Here is a 23,991-nt window from a genome sequence, read left to right on the forward strand (position 1 = left end):
AGCTGAGTAAGGCTCCTTTCAGACGGCCGCTCCGCTGCTTAAGTCCGCTGCGGGACTTTTTTTTTTTTTTCCACGGAGCGGATGACATTTCTGTCATCCGCTCCGTGTGCCCGCATATCATCCCATCCGTTTGCGGACGATATGCGGACATAATGTAAGTATATGGCACTGCGGATGTCAGCAGATGACACCGCTGACATCCGATTTTCCTTCCTTTCCGTTTTTTACACGGATGGAAAAATGGGGTTCTGTTCCATTCGTAAAAACGGAACAGAACTGAAAGGAGGAAAATCGGATGTCAGCGGATGGTAAATCATCCGCAAAAAAATAGGATGATTTGCGGACACACGGAGCGGCCGTGTGAAAGGACCCTAACTGTAACAAAGTTGCTGTGTGTACAGAATAGTATTTGTATCTCACTGAATACTTTCATTTGATGCCTGGAATTGCTTTTTTTTTTTTTTTTTTTTAAAAATCACACAAGAACAGCTTATATTGTTCTTCGCCAACCTTACAGCATTTTTATATCTGCTCAGTAGTGGAAATGGAAAAGTACAAATTGTATTGGCATTGATTTTTCAGAAGGTTTCGTGCTGCATTGTCATCACATCATTATATTGATACTCCCAGAAGAACATTTAAAGTCGAGTATTATAAATGAATATTTAGGAAACTTTCAGCTGTTGCTTTTATAGACATCTTACTACTTAACCCTCTCTCCCCCCAACATTCAAGGCAAAATGACCCTTTCCTCCTATCTCCCCCAACACTTATAAACCCATTCTGGACAAAATATGACCCCCACCGCCTCTAACCCATTCTATGGGAGGTTCTTTTTTCCTTACCTGCTGAAGTCCTCCATCCAGGTCACTCACCACCGCCATTTTTGGGTGCAAGGGATTGCAAATCCAGCACTGCAGATATGTCTCCTGCCAACATCCTATTCTGGATCCTGAGAGGATCCCACTGCTGGACAGCCATTAGAAAGTGTCCACGTCACGCAGGCAGTGGCATACACTCAATGAAGGCCCTCATCAGTTGTAAGCAAAGGAAGAGAGAAGGCTCAAGACTGGAGCATTATAGGATCGCAGCTTTAGGTAAGTAAAATGGCCATTTTAGTTTTTTTTTTTTTTTTTCCCCCAACCCAGCAATCCGTTATTTATTTTGAAACATTCAATAATATAGAAAATGTGTAAACCATTGCCAGGGTATTGTTGCAGCCATTGCACCTTTTGTAAAGATTTATTTTTACTTCCTATCCAAGAGACTCAACAGGATGTAAGCAGAAATCTCTACTCTTAAGCCTCGTACACACGCAACGATTATTGGCCGACTTTTGTCCAGTTTTGTTGTGTTGGTTGAAATGTGCTCTAGACTGCACACACATTTTCTCGGCCAACAAAAATCTACTTCAGAAGTGATGTCATGTGCTGGTTTACTTTCCGTGTGTTTTTTTCTTCTCTGAGCATGCCCAGTCTTGATCATCAGATTTTTGTCTGCCGAAATCTGTACTGACTGACGGAAAATCGGCCGTTGTGTTGACGGCCAACAAAAATTTTATAGCCTGCACACCAGATTTTTTTCGGCCGAAAAGTCGGAGTCGGTTGTCGGCAGCATCATACTAACAAGCCGAAAAACGGCCGATCGGACGTTGGCCGAAAATTCACGGCTGATAATCGTTGCGTGTGTACGAGGCTTTAGCTGGAACATTTCACCTCAACGCCTGTACCAGTGATGACTAAATACATTTTGGATTTTCTTTCCCTTTCAGCCCTGGTGGTGATGATCAGAACTAATAGAGAAAGTGAATAAAAACCTGACAGGGTTCTAACCCTCCCCAAACCCCCTCCCCACCCCGTCTCCTGTCTCTCGGTCTCCTACATTATTTCATATCATATGTTTTGTTTGAATTGCCAATCTTGTGACCGATTTCAAAGGCCAGCAAACATACTACTATTGACAATAGAAGATTTTTAAAAAATGTTGTTGACCGCGATTTTTCCTCCTTTTGGTATTGTATGTGTATCCTAATGTATGCATATTTTAGCAGAACATTTTAACACCGTTTTATTTTTCCCACAGTGCTATCGGAATCAGAATCAGGCAGAGGTAAGTAGACATGGGTCCTAATATAGAACATTAGCTAGTACATATCTCCTAATTGAATGGCTAACTTCAAAAGGGGTCTTTAAAGCGGTTGTAAACCCTATTAAAAAAAAAAAAAAAAAAAAAAAAACCTGCAAGACAAAGGCATAATGAGCTAGTATGCATCGCATACTAGCCCATTATGTTTAACTTACCTTAAAACGAAGCCCCGACACGGACCCCCAGACATCGATGCGGGCGCTGCCATGATCCCTCGTCATCTCTTCCGGGTTCGGCGGCTCCGGCGCGCTGATTGGCCGAAAGAGACGGCTCCAGCGCGCTGATTGGCCGGAGCCGCGATCCCGCGCATGCGCGCGGGAGTGATTTTTCCGGCAAGCTCCCGGCAAGTTAATTGAAGGTCCCCCCGGACCTTCAGAGCGCATGCGCCGCTCGCGCGAGCGGCTGCATGCACTGTAAATATCTCCTAAACCGTGCCGGTTTAGGAGATATTGTTTGTACCTACAGGTAAGCCTTATTATAGGCTTACCTGTAGGTAAAAGTGTCAAAAAGCGGGATACAACCGCTTTAAATGGCAAAAAAAAAAAAAAACACTAAGAAGTCTCTGCCTTTTTAAAACTTGTTTGACAAATGTCACAAGTATTTGCCTAGCCCATCAGCTCCATCTAGTGTCCATAATGTGGTATTCACCTGATTGAGGTATTTTAGGAAAACCGTTTATATTATGGCCACAGGATGGGGCAGATGATTATAGGAAATCATTGTATTCACATGTATTATAAAGTAGAGATATCAGCGCAACTCTGTATAAATATGCACACTAGTGACAAGTAATAAAATTGATAAATAAAATGAATAAGATAATGATCGTGGCAGCTATACCCAAACATGTGATTCACTGCACATACAGAAAGCAAATAAATAAAATGATGCAGCGCCACTGATCCCAATATAGTGCCCCCTAGACGCGTGTCGTCATGCGCTGGTGGCCGTGTGACTTCCTCATTTGATGTGGTCACGCAAGACATCGAATAGTATTTGCACAATTTCTTGATGTATGTATGCAAATCATACATTGATTATTGATGTGAGCACTTTATATTGATTAATTTAGGAATTATGTAAATTCGGATTCTTATAGGACTTTGGGTATACCTTGCACGTTTTGCACACAATTCATTGCTATTTGCACTATATTGGGATCAGTGGCACTTGATTACTTTATTTATTCACATGTATTAACATTAGTTTTCTTGGTCCTACATTCTTGTTCATGAACATTAGAATCTCGGGCCTTAGATCCACATATACTGACTTCTAACCCTATATAAAGGCTCAATAATAATAATTAGTGTTTTTAGAGCTTACATCCACAGTATTTGACAATCGTATTCTGGACCTTACATCCACATTCACTGACGATAGTGTTCTAGGTCTTGCATATCCAAATTCATTGACAATAAACTTCTAGGCATCATTTTTGCTCACTGTTGTCCTGGCCCTCCTGCAACGCTCTCTCAAATTCTTTCATTGACTGCATGGGTTAACATTTTCATAAAAACGATTAGAGAAATTATCCAGATTATATGATAGCTAGAAAACATGTAGCTTATTGTGGGGTTAAGGTTGGTTCTCGTTTTTTCTTTCCTGTAGGACGGTGAAAATGAACAAAAGGAAAATTGCTCCTCCCTTGACCATGTAATAAAAGAGGTAAGCACATGTATCCTATTATATGGTGATGTTTCCCAAGGGTACATTCACACCAGGTGTGGTAGGACTGCATTGAGTGGCTATTTCAGTGCAGTCCCACCGCAAGACAAGGTGTAATGCCTTGTCCCCTCCAAGCTGGCCAGTTTTAGTGTGGATTGAAAAAAGTATGGCAGGCCACTGCTGTGCAGTGGCCAATATAACTTAATGAAATGATGTGTGGCAATTCAGTAAAGTTTGAAAAAGGAAAAAAAAGTGTACGGTACACGGCACTGCAGTCAGCCCATTGCACTCCATCCCACACCAGCCGCTAAAGCCCCGTACACACGCACAGATTGTTGGCCGTGAATTTTCGGCCAACGACCGATCGGCCGATTATCGGCTTGTTAGTATGATGCTTCCGACAACCGACTGCGACTTTTCGGCCGAAAAAAATCTGGTGTGTATGCTAGAAAATTTTTGTTGGCCGTCAACAGAACGGCCGATTGTTCGTCAGTCAGTACAGATTTCGGCAGACAAAAAGCAGATGAGCAAGACTGGGCATGCTCAGAGAAGAAAAAACACACGGAAAGTAAACCAGCACATGACATCACTTCTGCAGTTGGTTTTTGTTGGCCAAAAAAATTTGTGTGCAGTCTAGAGCACATTTCAACCAACACAACACTGGACAAAAGTCGGCCGATCGGTCAGCCAACAATCGTTGCGTGTGTACAAGTCTTAAGTTGTAACACAGTGGCTGGTGTGAATATACCTTAAAGCAAAACTTCACAAAAAGGGGAAGTTCCCTTTTAAGTTGCCTTTTTTTTTTTTTTTTTGAAGCACGTGATTAGAGCCAGAGGCTCTAATAGGCTTCAAAAAAGGGTGGGCTCGGGGCGCAGAGCACTGGTCCATCTGCTGCCCCCATGGGGATATGTTAGGATTAGGGGGGTATTTTTATCTTAATGTTTTTTTGGCCGGAACTCCGCTTTAAGATCGTGAGGGGGTGAATCGAGAACACCATTTTTTTAACGATTAATCGTACAGCTCTAACCAAACCAATAATTGGAGTACAAACAGGATTTTAATTAGTTCATTTTAGCGTAAAGTTGACTGGCCCCCTTCAGTAGATACTGATTGATTAATCCAAAGATAGGAGCAGTAGTGTTGGTTGCACAGTTAAGCATTTAATTTCTCTGGATTCTGTTTTTTGTTGGAGTGCTCCTAATGCCTTCCTCAACGTCTGGACTTTACTCAGGACCCCACACAGGGTTACTGAGCTTTGAGGTTAGCCTTACGTAGAGCTATCTCTGTCCATTGAACTGATCTTCCTCAGTATGAGACTTTATGAACCGCAAATTCAGCTCTTTGCACACATTTTTCTGTCTGTGTCCCTGCTGGGATGATCCACCCCTCTATTTTGTCCTGGTGACCACTGTTACCTAGACTGAAAATAACGAGAGAGTCTACATTTTGGAGAAGAATTCATTCAATGGGGACAAATGTTCCTATGACAACTGACTAACCTTGGCATTCCACTTTGGATGGAGAGTTTTCCCATCACTTCCTGTTGTGTGTCTAAGCCAAGAAGTAAGGCCTTTCACACAGGCGATCTGATTAGGTCTGCCTGTCAGTTTGTTGGGTGGATGTGATCAGAAAATTCCATGCATTCTTATGGACAGGCGAGTATAAACCAACTTGCATCTGACACCCACCTACCTCCAGGTCTGATCCAGTCCACTTAAAAAAGGGGATCCTCCTATTTAGGCGGATCGGAGGGTAGTTTGTTGTAAATGGTCAGCGGAGTCCATTTACGCCTGGCTGCCCATAGAACAGAGCGGGCTCTGTCCATGTCCACTATGTAGAAACTAAGCAAACACAGATGTGCCATCCGATTTAGCTCTGCTCCAGTCAGCAGGGGCTCTGTGAGTGGATCCCCTGCTGATCAGAACAGAATCTGGGCAGTGTGAATGGGGCTTTAGGGTCTCCATAGCAGGGAATAGACAGCATAAAAAAAACACCTGACTGGTTTTATCTCTTTCCTACACTGTTTAGAACTCCAATGTTTGGGCTTTGCATACGCTTTACCAGAGGGTAAAGCATCAGCTCCGAGCTGGGGATCAGCTTTGTTTGCCTGTTATTATTTGTTAAAAAAATGGAAAAAGTTGAATGTGTATCCATTTCGCTGCTTTATATTCTCATACTGGAGCTAAAACATCCAGTCTCAAAGCTGTGATTATATCTCTGATGTCTCTATATTGCAGGGGTCCCCCATTGCTGTCTGCACGACCCTGGGGGTCCCAGGAGCCACCATTTTGCCATGGTCAGGTTTTCCATTGCATCGGCAGCCATGTTTATGTAGTCCGGCAGCCATTTTCTTGTAGTTACCCATTGATATCGATGCGGCGGCCTTGTTTTGGAGTCAAAACACTCCCTCTTTCTGCTATAGCAGTTGCCTGAATGTGTTGGGACCTGTGGTGCTGCTGTGCAGCGGTGGGGGATAATTTCTCAGCGAATTTCCTACTTTTGCTGATGGTCCCTAGGTTAACCCATGGATTCCCTGGAGCAATTGTCACCACCTGGCCCTCTGGGTCCCAATCTGCCTTGTCTGAAATGACGGCTGTCCTGCGGTCACTAGTGTATAAGGTAGATATGGCCCTCCAAAATGGGATGAGTAAAAAACGTCCTCTTCCTTCACCTGCATGTCCTCTGTCTCCTCAGATTCTGAGGTTGTTCTGGCTGCCGCGTAAGAGTGTCACCCTAGTGGGTCTGCGTCCACGCACCCTGAGTGCTCGGATAGTGAGGATGAGTCCTTGTCCACTTCAGCTGGGAATGAAAAGGCACTAATGGATGCACTGATTGTATCAATGCAAGAAACTTGAAAAATTGGAGGACACCGCTACTGCTGCTTCGACTGCACCGGTGCAATTTGGTACCCGCAGAGCCTCCAAGGCAGCAAAGGTATTCCCCTTTCAAGCCTATTTCGACAGTATTGTCAAGGGTCGGTGGGGTTCCCCCAAACGCATTGTTGGGGTCCCCAAGCATTTCTCTAGAAGGTATCCCTTTGAAGAGTCTTTGTTAAAGAAACTGACGGTACGGCCTGTGGTGGACTCTCAGGTTTCCAAGTTGAATAAAGCCACCCTTCTCCCGGTGGAGGACTCTCCGTCCTTTAAGGATTCCTTTGACAAAAGAGCTGAAGCTCTGATCGGATACCTGTTCACCATGGCCGGTTTCATTCTGTGACCGGGCTTTGCCATAATTTTGGTTTCCCAGACCTTAACGGAATGGTCAAAATACCTGTGCCAAGATCTGGAAGGGGGAAAGCTGCCTCCTAACCTGGCGGACCAGTTGGTCCAGGGATTGCAGTATATGCCTTTCTGGATGCCCCTTAGCCTGCAGGGTGTCCGTGACAACTGTGACCCTTCGCCGCATGATATGGCTGAAATAATGGTCTGCAGATCAGGCTTCCAAGAAGGGGCTGACTGATCTCCCCTTTGTAGGAGATCGCCTGTTCGGAGCTTCCATGGAAGAGCTTATTATGGGTCTTACAGGAGGTAATGCTTCTGCGGACTACAAGAAACAAAGAGGCTCATCGCAAATGTGGTTAGCTCTTCTCATCCCATAAACGACCTTTTCGTCCCCCAGGATCTCAAGACCAGGGATCCAAATCCGCCCATATCCCGCAGGGGGTTCCAAGAGGCTCTGGGCTGGTGAGCAGACAACGGGTTCCTCCGGGACCGCAGACAAGCTCTCCTCTGCCCGAAGGGGCATCCCCATCTATATCTGGAGTGGGGGGGACGTCTTCGCTTCTTTCTGGATCATTGGACCTCCTTGATTCAAGACAAATGGGTCCACGAGCTGATTCGGTCTGCTTACGAAATAAAGTTTGGGTCCTTGCCTCGAGCAAGGTTATCCCTCCCAATCTGCGTTTGTCCCCAAATTGTCTACGAGGTCTTCTTGGGGCGGGGCAGGATCTGCAAGGGGTCATTGTACCTGTTCCAGATCCTGAATGTTTCCAAGGGTTTTATTCAACCCATTTACTGTCCCCAGGTAGGAAGGCAAGGTTTGTCCAATTCTGGACCTCAAGGCATTGTTCGTGAGGGTTCAGAAATTTTGAATGGAGTCCATTCACACGGTAGTGGCATCTCTCAATCAAGAAGATTTTCTGGCCTCTTATCGATATCAAGGATGCTTACATTCATATCCAAATATATGTTGGGCATCAGCGTTTCCTTCGCTTTGCAGTGGGCGAGGAACACTATCAGTTTGTGGCGTTACCCTTTGATCTTGCCTCGGCTCCTCGGATGTTCACAAAAGTGTTGGCCCCGGTGTTGTGCTACGGCAGAAGGGGATTGAGATACTGGGGTACCTGGACGACCTCCTTCTGCTAGCAGATTCTCCGCATGCCTTAGGAGTCAATCTGGACATTGCCGTATGAACCTTGCAAGAGTTCAAATGAAAGCTGAATTTCCAAAAATCTGCTCTGGTCCCATCCACTGAACTGGATTACCTAGGCCTTACCCTGGACTCTGCCTCAGCCCAGGGGTGTTTCTCCTGGAGAATGCGATTCGGCTCCTGTTAGCCAGCAGGAGATCATCTCTCAGGACTTGCATGCAAGTGCTGGGCCTGATGGCCCCCTTTGCCAAGTTCCATACCAGATCTCTGCAAAGGGCGATCCTTTCCAAATTGAACAAGGATCCTCAGTCTTTAGACAATCTTATCCGGTTGAGCATCCTAGTAGCACCAGACTGGCCTCGCCGGTCTTGGTATGAAGACCTGGTAAGGCTGGTCACCGACGTTCCCTGGAGACTCCCTCTTAGAGAAGATCTATTGGCTCAAGAGCCGATCTTCCATCCTGCTTTACAGTCGCTGTCTTTAACGGCCTGGCTATTGAAAGCCTGGTGCTGAAGGATAGAGGGGTATCTGAATCGGTGATTCCTACATTGTTATATGCTAGGAAATCTACCTCCTAGGAAGATTTATCGAGTCTGGAGGACGTACATTGCTTGGTGCGAGTCTCAGGGGGTTTCCCCCCCCGTTCCTTATCTGGGTCTTGCGTTTTGGAGTTTCTCCAAAGAGGTGTAAAGCAGCGTTTTGCTTTGGGTACCATTTTAAAGGAAAGATTTCGTCCCTGGCGATTTTCTTTCAACACCCGTTGGCTACTGATTCTTTGGTTCTTACCTTTGTTCAAGGGGTCTGTCATCTGGCTCCCCTGGCAAGGTCTCCATAGCCTCCATGGTATCTCAATTTGGTGCTGTCGGTTCTTCAGAAATTACTTTTTGGAAATATTTGTGAGATTCCCCTGCTTACTCTGTCACAGAAGGTGGCCTTCTTGGTGGCTATTACTTCTGCGTACAGGGTGTCGGCGCTAGGGTTAGGATCCTCCTACTCCCTGTTAAGGCGCATCCTACAAGAACGCATAGTGCCTCTTGGTCCTTCCGTCATCAGGCGTCAGGGGTGCAGGTTTGCAAGGCGACCACCCGGTCGTCTGTGCGCACTTTCTCAAAATTTTATAAGGTGGATGTTTGGCATCTGCGGATGCTGCTTTTGGCCACAAGGTTTTGAAGGTGGCTGTTGGAGAGGTTTAGTCCTCTTTGAGGGTGTATTTTTTTTTTTGTCAGGTGAGCCCCAGTTGTTCTTGGTTGAGCTCCTGTTTTACCTGGTTGGCTACGTTTAGCCTTTGGGAAGTGTGGCTATTGCTGTGTTCTTCCCACCGCTCCTATTGACACTGCTTTGGGACATCCCAAGGGTCAAGAAGATATGGAGCTGTGTCTGTCAATGAACAAAAGAAAAAAAAATGGGATTTTTGTCTTACTGTAAAATCCTTTTCTCGGATGTTCATTGACTGACACATCACCTGCCCCTCTAATGAGTTGTGGCTTATGTTCTTACACTGCTGGTTACAAAACTGAAGAGCTAGAGCAGAAAGTGGGAGTATACCCCCTGGGATTCCCCTATGGGCGTAGTTACATTTTTTTTTCTGCTTAGTGTCCTACTCCTATGGTGAGCAGCATAAACCGAAAGGTCAAGAAGATATAAGGTTGTGTCCGTCAGTTAACATCAGAGAAAAAGATTTTATGGTAAGACCAAAATCCCATTTTTTTTTTTGTACTTCTCATTGTTAGGGTTCAGATATTTAATTGCGTTATTGGGTGCACCAGCTCGCCAAAATGAATGAAAGCTTCTAAGGATAAGCACCAAAGCAAAACGCAAAGGACTTACTTAGAAAACAGTAAATCATTCACCAAATGGGTCCATCTTCCAAGTAGATGTGTTTTTAAATGACAGTGATTTACCATCTGTGAATGTTTGGTGTCCGTCACATTTACTGCTTTAAAAATATACCCATAAGCTTTGAACCCAGGAATTTTGAGATTTGTTTTTCCTCCCTTTCAGACCACTCAGGAGATGGTTGCTCGTTCAGCGGCTACCCTTGTCACTCACCCCTTTCACGGTATGTAAGATTTTCCAATGCGCAATGACCTTTGATTGTGTGTTTATAAAAAAAATGTGTGTGCGTGTGTTATATTTATAAAAAACATGAGACTTGCAGCACAACCCAGTACATTTATGATAAAAAAAAAAAAAAATCCAACATCGTGACAGGCATCCCTAATGGTGATCCTGAGATAGTTTTCAATCCAGCCAGCAAAAGACAACCTAATTAAAGGGCCTGTCAACTGTCAGCCTATCTAAGCTGCTGAGACTAAAAACAGAAATTTTAGTTGCATACATTTGCAAATGCATGTTAAAGCCACACTGCCGTGCCAAGGTACCTCTGTAAAGTGGGATCCCTAGCGCACAACTATACTATATATATATATATATATATATATATATATATATATATATATACACACACAAACTAGGAATAGGATCACCTGGAGACAGTGCTTTTCTTGTTACAACAACACACCATAAGCTAAGATATCTCTTTTACAAAGCAGCTGCAGTCTTCCAGTGTGCGTGTGTATATGTATGTATAATAAATATATATCTGTCTATTATCTAGAGCAGGGGTCTCAAACTGGCCACCCTCCAGCTGTTGCGGAACTACAAGTCCCATAATGCCTCTGCCTTTGGGAGTCATGCTTGTAACTGTCAGCCTTGAAGAGTGTATTTTTCCGGTGTCAGCAGTTTCTATTTTTTTAACAGTGTTTCTCAACCTTTTTTTTTTAGCCAAGGCACTCTTTAAAACCCTGCACAATCTGGAGGCACCTCATTCTAAAATGTTAAAAAAATTAAACTACTAGTTTTACATAACATCCACACATGTATTGGCGCTTTTCCACTGCCTGGAACCGAACGGTTCGGCTCGCTTTTGCGCTTTTCCACTGCATGGTACCGCATTGTACGGTGTTGGAACGGTTCGGCACGGTACGGCGGCGCTTTTCCACTACATGGAACCAAACAGTATGGCTTGCTTAAACAGTACCACCTCGGTTGTGGTTCCAAGAGGGCCATACCGGTACCATATCCCACAATCCTTTGCATGCAGCCTTGACTGTTTGTCACTACTAGCCACTGATTGGTCAGAGAATCGTTGTTATCCCACCCACTTTACTTTAGTGGAAAAGCAAACCGTACCATGCGGTACAATGCAGTGGAAAACTGAACAGAGCCAAGCAGGGCCGAGTGGAGCTGAGCCGATACTTGCAGTGGAAAAATGCCATAAGTCTCCCAACATTAGAGGTGGTTTATTCTTCCAAAGCAAATACACATTAGCATGCTTCTACTGACGAATATTCCAGCGTTTCTCTTCTCCCTCTGTTTCTCTCCCTCTGTTTCTCTCCCTCTGTTTCTCTCCCTCACTCAGCTAATGCGATCCCAGTGCTGACAGAGAGGGACACACAAGGATGCTGTGCAGACCCTCAGCGTCCTTTATCAACGATTGACATAATTCGTTGTTAGGATGCCAGCAGATAAAATGGTGCACAGTGAAAACCTGTGGCTTTGTGTAACTAAAAGACAGACTTGATCTAGCCTCTGTCCTGTATACAATTTTTGGGCAATTTTTAGAAATTTTGTAAAGGCACCCCTGAAGAAACCCTGGTTAAAAATGGCTGAACTAACATTTCATTGCCAGTCCTTTTATCAATTATTTGGTTAATTTACTGTAGTTAGCCACCACTTAACCCTTTTCAGCTCTCCTACAATATTACAATGTGTTGCACAAAATAACATCCTGTTCAGGATGTGACCCTAAAAGTAGTTATACAGCTGTACTGTGGGGTTGCATTGCATGTCGTATCTCCTTTTTAAATACAGGACACAATAAGCGAATCTGCAAAGGGGGGAACATACTAGGGGGTAATAGGAGTGGGAGTGGGGGTGCATTGTAATCAAGGAGCCTTGGTCCAAACTCTGCACTGGGACCCTTACTTACTTTTTTTTAAACTCTTTTTATGAACGGAGAAAAAGCATAAAGTACATACAACAAGGCACTCAACAGGAATGCCAACAGATCAAATAAAGTACAAACAAACGGTACATTTTATTTTTATTTCTTTATTTTAGGTACTTGTATAGCGCTGTCTATTAACGCAGCGCTTTACATATACATTGCACATTCACATTAGTCCCTCCCCTCAAGGAGCTTACAATCTAAGGTCCCTAACTCGCATACATACATACATACACAGTAGGGCCAATTGTTTATACAGGATCCAATTAACCTACCAGCATGTCTTTTGGAGTGTGGGAGGAAACCGGAGTGCCCGGAGGAAACCCACGCAGGCACAGGGAGAACATGCTAACTCCAGGCAGGTAGTTTCGTTGAGGTTCAAACCAGCGACCCTCTTGCTGCTAGGTGAATGTGCTAACCACTACACCCCTGTGCCGCCCATCAACTACATCAACTCATGCAAGTATACGTTAAAGAGAATTTCCATGATAAACAGTGTATCTGGTTATGTTATCGTAGAGGTCAAACAGTATACTGTAGTCCAACACAGCATAAGGCAAAACAATCAAACGTAATATGAAAATTCAGGGAACGATATACACAAAGATCCAGTCTCCTACAGCCAAATCTAGGTAGCAGAGTTGGTAAGATCAGAGGAGCACCATGCCCCGAGACCTTATCATACTTGGCTGGGCAACCTCTGTGTTCAAACACGAGTTTTTCATATGGCAACACCTGATTAACCAACTGTAGCCACATATGTGCTGAAGGAGGAGCGTGTTGAATCCACTTGAGGGCAATAGCCTTACGTGCCATAAACAAAGACTACTGTAGCAAGGTCCACCCTTACCTACTTTGCCATGGCAACGGAGAGTCAAACGAATTACCACAGCCTAGATGCATAACCATCTATTCAACAGCATTACGTTTATTCTGTCCTGCAACTACTGATTAATATTCTGAATATTTTCATGTTTCTCTTTGCAGTGATCACACTACGGTGCATGGTTCAGTTCATTGGAAGAGAGACCAAATACGAGTATGTCAGTCTGCGTACCTTAAAGCAGTACTAAAGGCAAAACTTTTTTTTTTTTTTTCTATAAACCCCCCCCCCCCCCCCCCCCCGTCTTTTTTTTATTTGCCATCTATGGCTCTATGCCCCATAGAGGGGGATAATTTTCCTTCACTTTTGGTCTCATAGCTAATACAGGGAGTGAGATAAAATCCCTCCAAAGTGAAGGAGTCCTGGGTGTCACCAGAACGAACATCCCCATTGGAAGGTTTCTCCTATTACTATTTTCATGTCGACCCTAAATTTAGGATTTCTTTTACTTTTAGTTTTGAAGATAATAAACATGAAAAATCAAGAGGTTGAATCTTCATAACTGGGGCACAAACGGAGATAAAATCTGGCAGGTGTTCTAATTCCTCTCCACTCTATCCAAAACTAATTTAAAAAAAAAAGTTTTGCCTATTTGTTACACTTTAAAGATAAACTGGAAATATTTTTATCCTTGGTATCTTTACATGGCTTATATTAACTTTATTACAGTGGGGTGTTTGGATCAATAGTGACAATATACAAGGAGGAAGGCATTCTGGGATTTTTTGCGTAAGTATATCTACAGTTTGCAACTGGAGGTTGTTTAATCGTCATTTCTATAAAAGCATGACCCAGTTTAAGTAGTCAGTGAATGTGCTTTTTGTAAGGTCTTTAATTATCAGATATATTGTGTAGTGACACTGCTGATCTGTTTATTTTAGTGGTTTAATTCCAAGACTACTAGGAGATATATTTGCTCTATGGATCTGTAACATGGCAGCCTATCTTATCAACACTTATGCTCTGGAAAATGGGGTATGTGAGAGCTTCCTTTTTTTTTTTTTTATTATTATTATTGCTATCCAACCTTTTCTCCTAGGTCATCAATTTTTACTCTTATAATGTGTGCTTAAGCTAATGTCTGTATCCGATTCTCTTTGCAGACAGTAAGCGAGATTAAAAGTTACTCTCAGGCTTTAACTGGGGTAAGTTTACTTCCACCATTCTCCTTAGAGGAGTGTCTCTAGTGTTCCATCTCTTCTATTTTCCTGCTGCTTTGAGAGCGTAAAGTGACCTATGCCCCATCACTAATATACAATGTGGTAGATTTACTAAAACTTGAGCAATGGTGGAGCTGTGCATGGTAGCCAATCCGCTTCTAACTTTAGCCACATCAATCAAGCTTTGGCAATAAAACCTGGAAGCTGATTGGTTTCTATGCAGTGTTTTTTGCACTCTCCAGCCCCCAAAAAATCATTTTTTTTAAATAGTTGTAAAATAAAAAAAGACCTGTTGTGTTTTTTTTTTTTTTTTTCGAAACGTTGTTCTGAGATCCACGTAGTAGTAGTATAGTACAAATTAAACGTGGCCGTTGCTGCTGGAGAATGGCAAGTCTATTGAGAAAAAAAAGCTAATATTAAAAAAAAAAAAGCAAAAACACTTTGCCACTGGCGTATCCTACGATGCGGTGCCAAGTAGCAGAGCTTATTAACCAGAATAATTAAAAGCTGTCAAAACTCTGTAGCTGTTTAAAATGTATGGACAAAAACCCGAGAGAAAACTTAGGTCACAGAATTATAGAGAAATAAAATGTTAGAATCATCAGGTACTTGAAATACAACATATAAGTAAATACAATGTAGAAGCAAATTGGAATTACCAGTTTGCATGGCTTTAAAAGCAAAAGTTACTATATGTGACATACCCTGGCAGCATTTATTTGCTTTAAAAAAAAAAAAAAAGTGTGTGTATATGTGTGTGTGTATGTATGTGTATATATGTGTATAATATATATATATATATATATATATATATATATATATATATATATATATAGTGTGTGTATGTATGTATGTATGTATATATGTATGTATGTATATATGTATGTATGTATATATATATATATATATATATATATATATATATATATATATATATATATATATATATGTGTGTGTATATATATGTGTAGTGATCGACTGATTATCGGCAACACCGATGTATCAGTGGCCGATATGCACTTTCCGATTTACCGATATTGCCTATATTTCAGGAAAGTGCTTGTATCGGAGTGATGCCCGCAGCTAGAGGCATCACCCCGGTAACGGCATCCATAGTCGACGGTCAGCTGTCATTCCAAGGAGCGGGAGGGGTCGCCCCCCCCTCCTGCCACAGCTCCCGTCGGCATCCTACCTGCAAGGGCCGCCGAAGAGAGGACACCACATTCGGCTCTGACTGGGTCTCCATTTTTTTAAAATTCAACATGAAATCACTTCTGGGTGTGTATATATATTACACACAGTGTATCTGAAAAGTGAGTACACCCCTCACATTTTTGTAAATATTTTATTATATCTTTTCATGTGACAACACTGAAGAAATGACACTTTGTTACAATGTAAAGTAGTGAGTTTGCAGCTTGTATAAGCGCCGGTTCACATTAGCGCGACGCTACTTTCAGGGGCGACCTCCGAGATCGCGGTGCGAGCAGCGCGCCGCGACCTCGGAGCGGCCGCCACGGACTTCATAACATTGAAGTCTATGGCGGTCGCCCCAAAGAAGCTCCGGACCCTTTTTCTAGGTCGGAGCGACTTGTGTCGCTCCTATTAGAACGGGTCCGTAGCTTCCCTATGGGAGGCGACCTGTGAGGCGACCAGGTCGCCTCACAGGTCGCCCTAGTGTGAACCGAGGCTTACAGTGTAAATTTGCTGTCCCCTCAAAATAACTCAACACACAGCCATTCATGTCTAAAGTGCTGGCAACAAAAGTGAGTACACCCCTAAGTTAAAGTGTACAATCTGGACCAAAAGTGTCAATAGTTTGTGTGAAAGGGTGATATAGTAGCGCCAAAACACTGTATAAAAATCAATAAATATGAAAATCAATAAAATATCAAATATCAAGTGAAATGTCCATATAAAGTCCAATATGTCCAAATAGATTGGAGGAAAAATAGTGGAAACGAGATCCCAATTCCCAGTTGTGCAGATGAAAAAGGAAGAACCAGCACCCAATTGTGATAAAAGCACAAACTGCTTACCAGATGCTTATAAATGGAGGGCGATGAATAGACTCAAACTGAGCAACCAGGAAATGAAAGGGTTCAATCCACATAATCAAGGCTCCAATATACCTCAATGAAAAGGAAGGACAATAGTGTAGACTGCATGGACAATCATTTATTGAATAAAAGAATCATACTCACAAAAATGCGGATAAATAAGGCATATCAAGTTGTAAAAACCGCAGTGTAAAAAGCGTGCTGCGTTCCTAGGTTTGTGTGGCCACCATTATTTTTCAACACTGTCTTAACCCTCTTGGGCATGGAGTTCACCAGAGCTTCACAGGTTGCCACTGGAGTCCTCTTCCACTCCTCCATGACAACATCACAGAGCTGGTGGATGTCAGAGACCTTGCACTCCTCCACCTTCCATTTGAGAATGCCCCACAGATGCTCAATAGGGTTTAGGTCTGGAGACATATTTGGCCAGTCCATCTTTACCCTCAGCTCCTTTAGCAAGGCAGTGGTAGTCTTGGAGGTGTTTTTGGGGTCGTTATCATGTTGAATACTGCCCTGCAGCCCAGTCTCTGAAGGGAGGGGATCATGCTCTGCTTCAGTATGTCACAGTACATGTTGGCATTCATGGTTCCCTCAATGAACTGTAGCTCCCCAGTGTGGGCAGCACTTATGCAGCCCCAGACCATGACACTCCCACCACCATCCTTGACTGTAGGCAAGACACACTTGTCTTTGTACTCCTCACCTGGTTGCCGCCACACACGCTTGACACCATCTGAACCATTTATCTCAGTCTCATCAGACCACAGGACATGGTTCCAGTAATCCATATCCTTAGTCTGCTTGTCTTCAGCAAACTGTTTGCGGATTTTCTTGTGCATCATCTTTAGAAGAGGCTTCCTTCTGGGATGACAGCCATGCAGACCAATTTGATGCAGTGTGGCGTATGGTCTTAGCACTGACATGCTGACCCCCCCACCCCTTCAACGTCTGCAGCAATGCTGGCAGCACTCATACATCTATTTCCCAAAGACAACCTCTGGATATGACACTGAGCACGTGCACTCAACTTCTTTGGTCGACCATGGCGAGGCTTGTTCTAAATGGAAACTGTCCTGTTATAAACCACTGTATGATCTTGGCCACCGTGCTGCAGCTCAGTTTTAGGGTCTTGACAATCTTCTTATAGCCTAGGCCATATTTATGTACAGCAAAAATTCTTTCTTTCAGATCCTCAGAGAGTTCTTTGCCATGAGGTGCCATATTAAACTTCCGGTGACCAGTATGAGAGAGTGAGAGCAATAACACCAAATTTACCACACCTGCTCCCCATTCACACCTGAGACCTTGTAACACGAACGAGTCACATGACACAAAGGAGGGAAGATTGGCTAATTGGGCCCAATTAGGACATTGTCACTTAGGGGTGTACTCACTTTTGCCAGCAGTTTAGGCATTAATGGCCGTGTGTTGTTATTTTGAGGGGACAGCAAATTGACACTGTTATACAAGCTGTACTCTCACTACTTTACATTGTAGCAAAGTGTCATTTCTTCAGTGTTGGCGCATGAAAAGATATAACAAAAATGTAAGGGGTGTACTCACTTTTGTGAGATACTGTGTATATATAATATATTTCTGACAAGATTTTCTCTATTTCCTCTCCTCAGTTCCTGGCCAGTATGTTGACGTATCCACTTGTTTTAGTCTCTAACCTCATGGCTGTGAATAATTGCGGGTGAGTACAGTACATGACAGCAGTTGGTGTGCAGCTGGCCCTCTACTGTGTTCCCTGATAGATGGACATGTTTGTGTCTTGCAGGTTGGCCGGTGGCAGACTACCCTATGCTCCTGTGTACACCTCCTGGACAGACTGTTGGAGGCAGCTCAGTAAAGAGGTAATCCTTCACTTAGATTGCTTAGGCTGGGCAATCTTGCAGGCAAGATTTGAGTTCTGTATTAACCACTTCACCTCCCGAAGGTTTACCCCCCTTAATGACCAGGCTGATTTTTGTGATACAGCACTGTTACGTTAACCAACAGTTGATGTCCTTTTTTTCCCCACAAATAGAGCTTTCTTTTGGTGGTGTTTGGCCACCTCTGCGTTTTTGGGGGGAAAAAAAAAAGATTTTTTACTTTCTGCTATAAAACGCATCCAATAAAATAATTGTAAAAAAAATCAAATTTCTTTATCAATTTAGGCCAATATGTATTCTGCTACATATTTTTGGTAAAAAAGAAATTCCAACAAGTGTATATTGATTGATTTGCTCACAGGTTATAGCGTCTACAAACCTTTGAGATATGTGAGATATATTTGTATTTTTACATTTTTTTACTAGTATTGGTGGCGATCAGTGACTTATAGCGGGACTGCGATATTGCAGTGGACAAATCGAACACCTAACTGACACTTTTGACATTTTTTTGGCGACCAGTGACACTAATACAATGGTTAGTGCTAAAAATATGCACTGTCACTGTACTAATGACACTGGCAGGGAAGGGGTTAACATCTGGGCAACCAAAGGGTTAACTGTGTACCGATTCAGTGTAGTGGGGGAGGTGCTTTTTACTAGGGAAACACCTGGATTGGTGTTTCTGCTTGAAGATTTGAATAAAGAAGCTGCCATTGCAGAATTATTTTGGAAGGTACACCTTTCAGGGATTTCAACCATATCTGGCTTCACTGCTTGGTGAGTTACAGACCTCAGGACAATTTTGTATATAAAAAAGATTGTTTGGGGTCATGAATCGCTAAGTATTGCAGAAAGATAAGGAGCATGCACCCTTATAAGCAACAATCCAACAGACCTTGTTGCTGCAGGGTCTGAACAGCACACAGCAATTTTCGCATGAATATACAGGTCACTATATGGATATGGGGCCGGTGGGTGGAACCACTGTGTGTGATGGGAGAAACGGCTATTGGATTTATATTGCCAGTCACATACTTTGTGGTACCTGGGGAGCAGCATTGCAGCTTTTTCAAGAATCCAGATGCCAGAAATATATTTATAGTACCCCTTCTTTCTGCAGGTATTGCAGAAGGGTCATTTTAGGTGGATCTACAGTGCCTTGAAAAAGTATTCACACCCCTTGAAATTTTGTCATGTTACAACCAAAAACGTAAATGTATTTTTGGGGATTTTATGTGATAGACCAACACAAAGTGGCACATAATTGTGAAGTGGAAGGAAAATAATAAATGGTTTTCAAAAATTATTACAAATAAATATCTGAAAAGTGTGGAGTGCATTTGTATTCAGCCCCCCTGAGTCAATACTTTGTAGAACCTCCTTTCACTGCAATTACAGCTGCAAGTCTCTTTGGGGATGTCTCTACCAGCTTTGCACATCTAGAGAGTGACATTTTTGCCTATTCTTCTTTGCAAAATAGCTCAAGCTCTGTCAGATTGGATGAAGAGCATCTGTGAACAGCAATTTTCAAGTCTTGCCACAGATTCTCAATTGGATTTAGGTCTGGACTTTGACAGGGCCATTCTAACCCATGAATATGTTTTGATCTAAACCATTCCATTGTAGCTCTGGCTGTATGTTTAGGGTTGTTATTCTGCTGGAAGGTGAACCTCCGCCTCAGTCTCAAGTCTTTTTGCAGGCTCTAACAGGTTTTGTTCTAAGATGTATTTGGCTCCATCCATCTTTCCGTCAACTCTGACCAGCTTCCCTGTCCCTGGTGAAGAAAAGCATCCCCACAACATGATGCTACCACCAACATGTTTCACAGTGAGGATGGTGTGTTCAGGGTGATGTGCAGTGTTAGTTGTTTTGTTATTAGGCCAAAAAGTTCAAATTTGGTCTCATCTGACCAGAGCACCTTCTTCCACATGTTTGCAGTGTCCCCCACATGGCTTCTCCCAAACTTCAAATGGGACTTCTTATGGCTTTTTTCTTGCCATTCTTCCATAAAGGGCAGATTTGTGGAGTGCACGACTAATAGTTGTCCTGTGGACAGATTCTCTCACCTGAGCTGTGGATCTCCTGAAACTTCTCCAGAGTTACCATGGGCCTCTTGGCTGCTTCTTTGATTAATGCTCTCCTTGCCCGCATATCAGTTTAGATGGACGGCCATGTCTCTTGGTAGGTTTGCAATTGTGCCATACTCTTTCCATTTTCGGATGATGGATTGAACAGTGCTCTGTGAGATGTTCAAAGCTTTAGATGTTTTTTTTTAAAACCTAACCCTGCTTTAAACCTCTCCACAACTTTATCCCTGACCTGTCTGGTGTGTTCCTTGGCCTTCATGATGCTGTTTATTTACTAAGGTTCTCTAACAAACCTCTGAGGACTTCACAGAACAGCTGTATTTATACTGACAATAAATTACACACAGGTGGACTCTATTTACTAATTGGGTGACTTCTGAAGGCAATTGGTTCTATTAGATTTTAGTTAGGGGTATCAGAGCAAAGGGGGCTGAATACAAATGCACGCCACACTTTTTATTTGTAAAAATTTTGAAAACAGTTTAATATTTTCCTTCCACTTCACAATTATGTGCCACTTTGTGTTAGTCTGTCACATAAAATCCCTATAAAAAACATTTACATTTTTGGTTGTACCATGACAAAATGTGGAAAATTTGAAGGGGTATGAATACTTTTTTCAAGGCACTGTACATTGTACTTTAGGCACTGTGGAAATGGCCTTTTGGTAATGATATGGGGTGTAATATGTTTGGAGTTTATATGCTGATTTTTTATTTTCCAGGGAAACGCAAACCGTGGAAACAGTCTGTTCTTCCGTAAGGTGCCTGCTGGAAAGAGCTACGTCTATGAACAGAAGAGATTTTATTAATGTGAAAAGCAACCGGGACCTGCGCTGCATCTGTCGCTGTTCACTCTGCAGGGGAGGGGTGGGAGAGTATTCGTTTAATTTGTACACTTTTTTTGTTTACAATTCTGTATGATTTTTCTTTTTAATAATCATTCAATATTGAGAACACACTGCTGTGTAGGACTTTGTTTTAACTGCCAAATAACGCTGTCTTCCCACTATGATGCCTTCTATGACACATTTCTAAGGGAAAGTACAGTTGTATTTAGAGGTATGTGAAGGTGATCAGCTTTATTAATTCTTATGAATGTGTGTTAATTGTGTTTTATACATCCGACATGTAGGTCTATATCCCCACCAGAACGCAGTGCACTTGCGATCTGCAGAGGATCGCATGTGACTAGCACAGGAATGCACAGAGGTCATAGTATGAAGGGCCGGTGTCCTGTCGAAATCTCCAACCACGTTATTTCCGGTGAGTGTACACTGGGTACAATTGGAGATTTCGAGCACTTGGTGTTTTTACACAACACCGGCAGCCTATACAACTGAGTACATGGTATAAATAGTGCAGATTCTTGCACCGCCTGCTAGTAACCAAAAACATGGCCGCCTCCAAGGCGGCGACAACTACCGGGCGAAGTAAGAATCTCCAATTATTCCCAGTGTACACTCACCGGAAATAACGTGGTGGGATATTTCGGCAGGTTGGAGTTTTCGGCAGTACTCCGGCACAACCTATTGTCTAATCCCCCACCTCTGCTGGGAAGGTTTATTTTAGTGTCCAAGGAGAAAGGACCCAGATCCTCTTCTTGAGGCTTTTACTCCTGGCTGTGTAAATTTTTTTTTAGATTGATACCATATACAGTGTTTTTTTTTTTTTTTTTAATAAATGTACAAGGAGATAGCGATGTTTGCTCATTACATAAATCAGCTTCCTGCTTTAAAGCATTGTGAGAATGGCTGTGCTTTACTGCTCCCCATAGGTGTGCACAGCCTATTGCATTAGGGCGTGCACCTCAAAGCTCAAACACATACGTGTGTGTGTATATATAATGATGGTGTCAGTAGAGCAGTGGTGGGTGTCAATAGGGCAAAATGCTAAAATACCAGGCGTTTAAACGGGGAATCTGCGCCACACAGGGTGATAGAGTGTGCCCTGGCACACCCTGTGCGCACGCCTATGCTGCTCCCCTCGCTGTGCAAGTCTGCTGTTCAGATCTCGCCATGCTGAAAGCAATAGCCTCTGTTCAGCTGGCCAGAAACTGCTCATTTCTGACCCAATCCTGCAAGCAGGTAAGGGCTGAGCAGCTTATAGGTACCACCAAAGAGGCAAAGCAACTTGTACTGAAAATACCGGAGGTGCTATTGCTTGACCCTCTTCTGAAAACATTAGTTGCCTGGCTATCTAACCAGTGCTTTCTGAATCACTGACCAGAATATAAAATTGGAACTGAATTCTTGCAAAACAACTCCAGCACTGATCCCAGCACTTGGACTTCAGACATTTAAGATCCCCCAAGCAGGGGTGAAGGTTAGCTGTAGACTGTCCCTTCTGAGGGCTAGCTGGGGTATTGCACCTGGCTACTTCTACCCTAGTGGATAAATAGAGGTTACTCACTCAGTCCCCTGAAAGACCTTTAGCGCAGGTGGCAACTTCTGCACAGTCCTCCTGCTAAATAGGTCCCACTTGCTTCTAGGGTGTCTCAGTCAAGCCTGACTGAGGCTGAAGGTGAGGGTTCCTCTCTTTTCTCTCTCCCAGCACAATGTCCCACTGGCACCTTTTGCCTGTAGGCTCTCTCCTCACATGGCCAGACTCCCAACTATTTAGGGGCCATCTCCCCACCTTCTGGGTCGTCCTCACCCAGGGATTGGTAGAGATCTCCTAAATATTCAGGCTTTGATCTCTGTCCCTCCGCCCTCTAAGTTCTAGAACCTTCTGGAAGGTTCCAGAACCCAGAGGGGGAGGTAACTGATTCAGCCCTCAGAACCTGCTAGCTAATTAACCACTTCAGCCCTGGAAGGTTTAACCCCCCCCCCCCCCCCCCATGACCAGGCCATTTTCTCGCGATATGGCACTGCGTTACTTTAACTGACAGTTGCGCAGTCATGCGACACTGTACCCAAATATAACTGATGAGCTTTCTCTTGGTGGTATTTGATCACCTCCCTTTTTTTTTTTTTTTTTTTTGTGGTATAAACAAAACAAGACAAACAATTTTGAGATTAAAAAAAAAATAAAAATATTTGAAGAATATTGGGGCATGTGCACTAATAAAGTCTGAGGGGGAATTTTCACCTTGGGACTCCATTTTGCAAGTTTTAGATAAAAGTGTGCACTGCCCCTTTAAATCACAATACCGCTCTGCATCCGGAGTCCCCCTTAAAGGCTGGCAGGAGCAAAGTGTGCCTGAGGAATGCCCAAAGGAACAAAACCCTTTACTTTACCACCTCTGAGAAGTAGCTGCTCTGTAGTTTAATCTCCAGCATGAAAAACGTCTGACAGAAGTGACATATCATCACAAGAGGCCGTAGACTGTGTAGCCTCAGGCTACAAAAAAATGGTGCTAATAGTAAAGTATAGGAAGCTCAGGGAAAATGGCCGCTGTACCTTCACACAGAGAGCCGATGCCTACACTTAAAATGGTGGCCGCTGTCATGTGCTCAGGACCCAGACATGAGGCCACTGCAGGGATCCACCTAAAGGGACCCCCCAGGGCAAGGTAACATTATCAAACCCTCCCCAGGCATCAGATGACGACTATAGCGCCCCCAAGTGGGAGCAGGGGAGGGCAGGGCCTGTCCTGATAGGCCTGGGGGATCTTTCAGAGAGAACACAGCCCTGTTTTCCCCAGCAGTGGGCCCACATCTCCGCTCAGAGGTCTGCCAGGGACACGGGGCTCAGTATCACTCACCATACGATGGACCGTGTGGGCTCCGCTCC

General features: G+C 43.4%; 1 protein-coding gene across 1 annotated transcript in view; it reads left to right on the top strand.

Annotated features, from left to right (window-relative positions):
• MTCH2 (mitochondrial carrier 2) overlaps window positions 1–21,217 on the top strand; it is a 44,906-nt gene extending 23,689 nt beyond the window's left edge. The window contains exons 4-13 of the mRNA XM_082269814.1: window positions 2,083–2,109; window positions 3,757–3,813; window positions 10,183–10,240; window positions 13,178–13,229; window positions 13,743–13,802; window positions 13,955–14,048; window positions 14,177–14,218; window positions 17,922–17,989; window positions 18,074–18,149; window positions 20,982–21,217. Coding sequence (XP_082125940.1) covers window positions 2,083–2,109; window positions 3,757–3,813; window positions 10,183–10,240; window positions 13,178–13,229; window positions 13,743–13,802; window positions 13,955–14,048; window positions 14,177–14,218; window positions 17,922–17,989; window positions 18,074–18,149; window positions 20,982–21,068 — 621 coding nt within the window. The 3' untranslated portion in view covers window positions 21,069–21,217. The remainder of the gene's footprint in view (window positions 1–2,082; window positions 2,110–3,756; window positions 3,814–10,182; window positions 10,241–13,177; window positions 13,230–13,742; window positions 13,803–13,954; window positions 14,049–14,176; window positions 14,219–17,921; window positions 17,990–18,073; window positions 18,150–20,981) is intronic.
• Window positions 21,218–23,991: the final 2,774 nt, after the last annotated feature.

Source organism: Pelophylax lessonae (genome assembly GCF_965119305.1).
Source record: "Pelophylax lessonae genome assembly, chromosome: 10".
Taxonomy (NCBI): domain Eukaryota; kingdom Metazoa; phylum Chordata; class Amphibia; order Anura; family Ranidae; genus Pelophylax; species Pelophylax lessonae.